The 9,068-nt window shown below is 41.7% G+C and overlaps 1 protein-coding gene across 1 annotated transcript; it reads right to left on the bottom strand.

Annotated features, from left to right (window-relative positions):
- Positions 1–6,167: 6,167 nt before the first annotated feature.
- On the bottom strand, positions 6,168–6,754 carry Lce7a (late cornified envelope 7A). Its single transcript, XM_050129353.1, has one exon. It carries the CDS (start codon positions 6,752–6,754, stop codon positions 6,440–6,442), a length of 315 nt encoding a protein of 104 aa, XP_049985310.1. The 3' UTR covers positions 6,168–6,439.
- Positions 6,755–9,068: the final 2,314 nt, after the last annotated feature.

The raw sequence follows: 9,068 nt of genomic DNA, 5'->3' as shown, positions 1-9,068 counted from the left end.
TTTGCATTCTTGAGTTTCTGTTGCCCTCTCTTGATCTTCAGGACATGTGGTGGCTGTGGGGTGCCTGTTAGGGTGTGTTTCTGAATCCCTGTAGGTGTGGCCATGGGGTGTTCTATGGAGAATGTGTTTCCTGGGTATTAGAGGCCTACATGAATGAATAGTGAATGGCTAGAAATGACCAGAAATGGGGAGGTGTTGAAAGGGTCCACAGGGATGAGGAAAGCTGTGTCTGCTCTGAGCTATGGCAGGGTCCCCAGGTGGTGGAATCAGAGAGAAGAATCAGGAAACAGGAAGGGGTCTGCTGCAGGGCTGGGGATGAGACTGAGAAATCTGCCTTGGAGAACAGGAAGAAGTGTGAAGATTACCTGTCTGATCCCCAGGCCAGAGTGGCCAGTGTTCCCAGGTAGAGAGTGTCTCTGGGTATTGACAGCAGACACAAAGCAGTAGGGTGAGGGAGGAAGGCTGGGTCCACCATAAAGTTCTCTTGGTTATATTTTTTATCTTTAGAGAAGCCACATTATTTCCTTTGGGGAAAATATTTTGTTAGACATTTTGCCTAATTTTAAATATTACTGTGATTTTTGGTGTTCATAGATAAAATGTCTTCTGCTATGTGCTATATATAAACTTTTATTCTGCTAGTTTTCAGTTAGATTGAACATGCTAATTTTCATTAAAACACATTTAAAAGTTAGTTTTAATATTTGTGTCATAATCATAAATGGATCCCTATTTTGAAACTAGAAAAGTTTTATTCTAAGAATTTCTTAAGGAATAATATTTTTGATATTTTAATCTTCCATAAACTTACCTTAGTTCAGGAGAGTTCTCTCTTTTTAGCAGGATGTCTCTAAACTCACTGTTGTTACCTACTGTGACAACATTACTGATGGACTAACAGATCTTTTCTTCACAGATTTAAGGGTGTGTTTTGTGTGTGTGTGTGTGTGTGTGTGTGTGTGTGTGTGTGTGTGTGTTATGGTCTGTGTAGAGCTAGGTCCAGATCCTAAACTTCCTAATGTGTTGTACTACATGTCTGTATGTTCATGGTCCAGTATCCCATTGTTGAACCACAATAACTTTATAATATATTGACATATTGACATGTCTGGTAGAGTTCACTCCTACTCGTGGTTCTTATATTTAAGATTTTGCCCTAACATTTTAAATTTCAGTTATGTGCTTCTTGTGGTTTTATTGAATTCTAATAAATGAACATTGAGAACACAGCTCAATGAACTAAACATATCTGCATGGCTACCATTTCAGCCAAAATAGAATATGACTTCTGATGGCTTCTGATGAACCCAGGACATATCAGCAAGGGTGGAACCTCTCAGGTGGTTTTCTTAGGGAACCTTCGTGAAGAGGGAATTTGGCTCCTTGTCAGACCCAGAGGCTCTTTCCAATCTTTCAATCTGTTTTTTTTTTTTTTTTTTTTTTTCCCAAAGAGATTGATTTTATCCATCTGGAAAGTCCAGAAGCACTGGTGGCCTCATGTCTGTCATGGACCCTTCCCATGCCCTTTCATTTGGGGATGTGTGGTTTCCTGGGTAAGACACTTCAGATGAGAATTTAAACTCGGTTTGTATCTTGGCTAGGGTTCCTAGCTATTCTACATGTTGCTGCTTTATAGATATTGTAGAAAGACGGGCTTGGGTAGGCAACTGTGTTTTTATATGTTTCTAACAATCAAAGGAAAGATAAATGCGTTTGCTATGAAGAATACCTTTTTTGCAAGTGCCCTGGTGGTTCTTCCCTTTTCCTTGGGTGCAGCTATTAGTTTGTTCTGGAGTCAGACAAGTCTTTACTTCTTGGTTGTTATCGCCAGCATCAGAGCAGGTTTAAGGCCATGTCTAGTTCTCCATACTGTGAGCAGTCTGTGTACATTGCCGACTTTGCCTCAGCCTGGGCTCTGTGAGAGGCCCATTACAGCATGGCAGATCCCCAGTGTCTCCAGGCGAATTAGAACACTACCAGAGCTTGGAGCTTTGACTCAAATTCTCCGTGTCCCTCTGCTGGTTTTAGTATGTATCCTCTCCATAATGCCATGCCTCCCAGACAATCCCCAGTTCAACTCTGTTAGAATCTATAGGCACATTAGTTCCCAGGGGCAGCCATAGATGCTCTATTTTTCCTTGGGTGAAAGCCTCACCAGTACCAGGAAGTCAGGAACCCTTCAGGGTAAAGATTCTGAGAAAGAGTTTTCGAGTGATTACTGACTGGTCAATGAATCTGCAATGCCTAAGGCTTAGCTGTGCTGCCTCCTGGTGGAAAACGTGATTCTTGCAAGTCCTGAAGGGTAGGTAACAGTCCCCCTTTAATATCTGACAAATGAATTTCAAAAGTCTCTGTGCCATTGTATTTATGAGTACATATTATAGTGTGTTTTCAATGAATATTATCTCAGTACCAGACACATTTGTACATATATACTCTATGATAAATAACAGAATTCTGATAAATGTTTCTTCTTTTAAGAGCGATGTTAAGCATTCTGGATAGAGGGTTCTGCAAGAACACAGTACAAAAAGGAATCAGAAGCAGGCAGCTAGAAGTGAGTGGGCCATCTGACGGCCAATCTCCAAGCCACAGAGTCAATATGAGATTGGTGTGTTTCCTTTTATCCCCAAAGTGAGGGTGACCTTTACACAGTACTTATACCTGTGCAGGTCCTAAAGGTACCCTGTTGGCCACTTTTATGGAGGAAGTGTCCATCTGGAGCTGTGGCACCTCCACAAGCCTCCTTTCTCTGAAGGCCTGTGTCTCCACTGTTACCTGGCCTTTATGCTCAGACATAACTGATGGGATGTCTTCTCCCTGCCATGGATGAGACACATCTTCCAGAGATGCATGAGCTTTCCCATGCCTATCTTTTGGCTTTCCTCTCTTGGCCTTTTTCTCATAGCTTACAGTTATTCTCGTTTTTCCTGTTCTTAGCAAATTCATTCATTAAAATTCCTGTGAAACTGCATACATGATTTCTACATCTCAGTTGAACCCACCACATAGATACTTATAACCATAACTCTTTTTTTCTTTTAAACACTGCTTGGCCCATTAGTTCCAGCCTCTTATTGGCTATCTCTTACATATTAGTCTAACCCATTTCTAATAATCTGTGTAGCCCACGAGGTGGCTTACCAGGGAAGATCTTAACCTGCATCTGTCTGGAGTGGGAGAATCATGGCGACTCCTAGACTCAGCTTCTTTCTCCCAGCCTTCTGTTCTGTCTACTCCGCCTACCTAATTTTCTGTTTTATGAGGGCCAAGGCAGTTTCTTTATTAGTTAGCCATTGAAAGCAACAGATAAGATACAAGACCCACCTCCATCATTTTCCCTTTTTCTGTTTAAACAAAAGAGAAAGGCTTTAACTTTAACATAGTAAAATTACATATAACAAAACAGTTATCAAGTAAGAATTACAGTGACAATATTTATATCTATTTTATCTCTTATCATAACTAAGGAAAACTATAACTATTCATTCTTCAACTCCATCAAAGACTCCAGAAGGATATAATAATACCTAAGTAAACAGGAAGTCCAAAACTCTAGAAATAACAGAGACATCTCGCTGCCTAGACAGTCACCAAAGTTCCTCTGTACCGTTGGGGCATCCACCTTCAGCCTACAGGCCCATAGTATCCAGCAGACATTTTCATGAAGCAGGAAAATTCAAAGACAGTTCAGTCACTTTCTGCTATGTCCTGCAGAATGTCTCGCAGACTCTTTCATGAATCAGGAACCCCAAAAGACCATCTCATCTTTTTAGGCAAGTTCAGCAGTCCTCTCTCTGTGGGTTCTCTGTGTCCAGTTTATGCAACAGTCCAGGCAAGAGCAGTTTCTTGCCCAAATGATTATCCAACTCCATAAGGATCCTCTTTGACGCCCATCTTCCTCTCGAAGTAGCTGGTGCTGCCAGGAGCAGACGTGTCTCATTGTCATGAAAAGCCCTAAGTTATTAAAACATTTAAATGCCATATTCTGCAGTCTTTGATAGATATGAAGAATGTCTATCTAATTGAAATATATCTCTATATATCTAGAAAATCTAACATGACTACAAGCTTGACTATTGTTGATGATTATTCATTAACAACCTATATTTCTAATTATACATTACATTTTTATGGGTTTTTTTTTTTGAGACAGGGTTTCTCTGTGGCTTTGGGAGCCTGTCCTGGCACTAGCTCTGTAGACCAGGCTGGTCTCGAACTCACAGAGATCTGCCTGCCTCTGCCTCCCGAGTGCTGGGATTAAAGGCGTGCGCCACCATCGCCCGGCAACATTACATTTTTAAATGAACTATGCAATCACAATACCTTAATCAATATTAGAAACACATATACATACAACAAAATTGACCTTAAAATCCATACTAATGTAAATTATTCATATCTATATCAAAGAAGTATCTATATTTACCCCTAACTTTTGCTATTGCTTATCAATTTATAAACTAGATTCACTTAATAAATACCGATTTGTTCTATTAGCAGAAACTAACATATTTACCATCTTGAATGCAGTGGATTTCTCCCTAATGTATTCTTATACAAAGCAGATAACCATAACTCTTAAAACTCTAGTGCAAGAGTTTGGTAGGTCCTATATTTAAATTCAAGTTATTTCATTAACTTACAACTTTTAGTAAAATTTAAATTTATTGAAAATACTTTATATCATGCAACATTTTACAATTTAGAAGCAATTTTTTATTGCATTATCTCATTTGATCTTCAAGATAAATCAATGCAGTATACATTTTTGTTGTGGATGTTGTTTCTATTCTATTCTAAGTCAAAGTGCCACCCTGTTTGGAAATGGGTGCGAGCTCACTACTGCCCTCTAGTGGTTATTATACTTAATGTTTTCTAAACAGCATTGCTGGCCCCCTAGGGCCTACTGAAGGTCTAGCTCCTTACAGCCACTTTCATCCCCAAATAAACTCTGCATAAGACTGAAGTTCGACCAAAATGATCCAGAGGAAATATTTCTAGTTTTTCCATCTTTCAGTTCTTTTGTTTTCTATTATACTGTACTTAAAATTATTAGAGTAAAACCTGTGTAGAATTATTAAGAACTAAAGATTCTTAATGAGAGGAATTAGATTTTATTTTCTGGAAAATTGGTTTCTGAAATTTTTTATGCATATCATTTTAAGTTTTAATTCTTAATAATATAAGAAAATGTAAACAAAGTATTTTGACATTAAAGTTGATAAAGAATTTTCTCTGCGACACATCAGAGGTGAATAAATTTGTTTAGGAACAATGGAATACTTAAAATGTTGAGTATATCCCAAGCTTATGGCAATATTAAAAATAAAAGAAATGACACTAAAGAAGGTTCCCTATCCATTAGATAATATACATCAAGCTGACTATTATCCAGAAATTTTGCTTGTAAATTCCTGCCCAAGTTAAAAGTCGTGTGCTCTGGGATCAGATAATCTATAGTGCCTTCCTAGTTTTCTGATTAGGTATCTTATTTTCTCAACTGTCTATTATATGCTAATGAAAAACATGACATCTACAATTTACTGGCCACAATGACACTTACATTCTCTACAAGATTTGTGGCTAAAATTATCACTTATATGGAAATTGTTGACGTGCGTAGAATCTCTCGTATTACCCTCAACAACCTTATGAACCACAGTCTGCCTCAGGATTGAGGCTGAGAAACCAACCCAGAGGTGGATGGGACACCTCTGTGGCTTGCGGGTCACTGTTGGGTTGGAAGGGACAGTGCTTTGAGAACATTTTCCTAAACCCATGACATCTGTCCCCTTGAATAGAAAAGGGAAAGAGACTAAAATGGGTGGGCATCCACACCACGACCTCACGGGTGTCTTTCTACCTGGCTTTGCACAGCTGCTCACTGATTCTGGTTCCTGTGTGGAGATATGTAGTGGGGGCTCAGTTACTAAGAACTATGGATGCCCCTGTGCCCCTGTGCCCACCGAGAGTCTGGGCAGCAGAATGTCCCGCGTGCAGGAGGACTGCTCAGCGACGCTGGGACCTGCAGCAGCAGTGCCGTAGCATTAGGAGTATTAGGCTGTTTGTGTTCTGGAAACATCTTTCAATATCTTCCCTCAAGTTCTGTCCTGTACACAACTCTCCCGACACTCAGGCTCTGGATCTATCTGCAAAGAAATTTCCTGCTTTACTGCTTCATTGTGGAGTCTGATTAAGGAATCAATGCAGATCAATAGAGGTTATACTAGGAAAATCAATAAAGACCAGGAAGCTAAAGGTACCATCATAGACACGCTTTATTTCTGCATACTGACAAAGCGCTGGAAACAGTTGTCTTTCACCATCAGTTCTTCTTGGCCTAGGAGCAGAGCCACTAGGATCCCATTACCCATGCAACTACTTCAGGAGGGGAGGGAGGAAGGCTGAGTGACGAGGAACATCAGTTCAAGGCTGGTCAACTGCAGTTTCCAGAGCTGTGACAACAGCTAGAACATCCTGGGGACTCTTTCTCAGGGCAGTCAGAGTGCCGAGGCTGGCGAAGGTAGAATCGAGGAAACCGGTGAGACACTAAGGAGCACCTGCCTCCGAAGCCGGAAATGCAGCAGGTGGAAACACGGCAGGAGGAGGCTGGGGGGGGCCTGGGAGGGAGGCATGGAGCAGGAGCCCTGGGAGGGAGGCATGGAGCAGGAGCCCGGGGCCCTGGAAGGGGGCACTTGGGTGGACACTTAGGAGAGAGCTGGCACTTCTGCTTCGTTTGCTGGGAGGACATCTTGGTTGAACTTTGATTGTCCTAAAGGGGAAAAATGCAGACATTTTGATAAACTAGTGAATGCACACTGTTTTGCACTGATAATTCTGCACAGACTGAAAAACTGCAACTGAATCTGTGGGTCCGTAGGCTGTGTCATTGCAAGAGAGAGGCCCTGGTTTCCCAACATGGAAGAAGCCCAGCAGTGGGTAAGCCAGAATTAATTAGGTAAGCCTTCTCCTCCCTGCCCTGATTCTCTTAAGACTCTAACCTCAAACGCTTGAAGCACGTGGTGGTTTCTTAAGTTGGTTTTTCTCATATGATCTATGGTACCCATTTACCATCCTTTCCGCCCAAGTGCATCGTGACCTCACCTTGCTCCACAGTCTCTCCCTTTGCTTTGCTTCCCTGTGTCATGGGTTCTGGCTAAGTTCTAACCTTCCGTCCTGTGTGGCTCTCTTGCCCTACAATAGCCTTCTCTCCTCCATGACTTCCCATCATTCCAGCCTCTAGTTAACATTTGGCCTTCCTGGGATGGCAGTTTGATTTGTCTTCATGATTTCATATGCCTGGAATTGCCCATTAGCTCTTGCTCATTCTCCATCCTGGACTGGATTGCCCCATTCAGCTTGGCTGTATCCATGCCACCCATCCCTCAAAAATGTCCATCAGATCAGTAAGAGGACTTACCTTGTTCTCTTAAGACCAGGCAGGCAATGGAACTGAGGAGACCCTGTGAGTAGAAGTCTTTTATACATCTACCGCTCCAGACTCAGAATTAGCCATGGATGATGTGAAAGCTGTTTGCTCATCAGGTGACCATGATGACAGCAACCCACATGCTAGTGGCTGTCATTTTGTTACTGTGTCACTCTGGGTCACCAGCAGCTCCTCAGGAGTATCTTCCTGGGGCATCTCTTCTTTCCATCATATTATATTTCCATAAAGACAATATTTCCATAAAGGCAAGAAGATCATAGTTTACGAGGACATGTACATGAATGAAGCTTGGGGACTAGGCTGAAGCTGTCCTTTCTGGAAGAGTCCAAAGCAAATGGGGTGGCATATCTAAACCCAGAGATGCTGGACCAGCTCAGGGAGCCAAGACAGAATTTTGAAGGTTTCGCCAAGTTTGGAACCAATATTAAAGCACTTGTGACCACTAGGGAAGACTCAGTGGATTTGATTCAGATAGCAAAAATGCCTGAAACATTGAGCAATGAAATATCAGATCCTTCTGGAAAGGGTGTTGGTTACTGCTGCCTGTCCACACAGGCCACAGCACTAGCATCCAGTCTGAATGAAGGAGAAGCTCAAAGTTAGTGTTTCCAAATCCTGACCACAGACTCAGGCATCTTTTCTGTGTTCATGGCCCCTCTTTCCATTTTGCTTGTCTGTATCTACTGTAATCCACCTCCTCCTGCTCAGGAACCTCCTCATTTCCATATGCCACCCCAACCCCATTTGCTTTTCCTATCCCACTCTTTCAAACCCTTCTTTAAACTTTCTTGCCTCTCTAGCTTGTCAGTACACAGCTGACAGAACCTGAGCCTTCAGTAAATTCACCCTACTATGTTTAATTGCTATCAAAATGAAAACAAAAATTAAAAAAAGCATTTTGTCAAGTTGACATTATCATAAAATTGGTTGACCTAAAATGCCATGTCCATTTAGCAGACCCTTTCTCCCCTGAGGCACACAAGGTTGGCTTTTCTGTAGATGAGATGTGAAGTACTTCAGCTTCCAGCTCTGTCTCCAAGACTTACACTTACACCTATCACCTTCCTTGGTAACTTCCTGTGCCACACAGGAGAAGCAGCCCCTTGTCTTTTGTGACACCTTCCCCTTTCTTTTCTTTGAATCTTGAATATGGATTGTTGCATTTCCTCCTGTATGATGCCCTGTAGCATGTTCACCATCCTGTATTCCCATGCTTCCGCTTATTTCCCATCGTTTGTCCTTCTGCCTAGAATGGAATCTCAGCACTGACTATTTATCCCCAGCGCCTGTATAATGCCTGATGTTCAAAAACCTGATGAATATTTTGTGGCTAAGCCAAAGGGTTTCCCTTTTTTTGCTCTTTCAGAGAGAGAGATAGTGTGTGTGTCTCAGAGGCCAGATCAACAGCAAGCATTTGAGGCAGGTTGTGAGAAGCTGCTCCCAAGATAGAGTCACTGCCTTTGGTCAGTAGCAAGAGCACTGCAGGAGTTTGGTTTGGCTATGTTGCTTCCCCTGAGATTTAGAGGTGACTGGACAAATCTTCATGCCTGGGTTTTTATTTATGAATATCAGATTTCTAGAGGACTCTGGCCTCATATTATTTTTTATGATTTGA

The sequence above is a fragment of the Alexandromys fortis genome, unplaced genomic scaffold (assembly GCF_014885135.2).
Source record: "Alexandromys fortis isolate MF-2015 unplaced genomic scaffold, M_Fortis_MF-2015_v1.1 scaffold_299, whole genome shotgun sequence".
NCBI classification, from domain to species: Eukaryota; Metazoa; Chordata; class Mammalia; order Rodentia; family Cricetidae; genus Alexandromys; species Alexandromys fortis.
The sequence above is the reverse complement of the archived record's forward strand: the minus strand, read 5'-3'. Positions and strand labels throughout refer to the sequence as shown.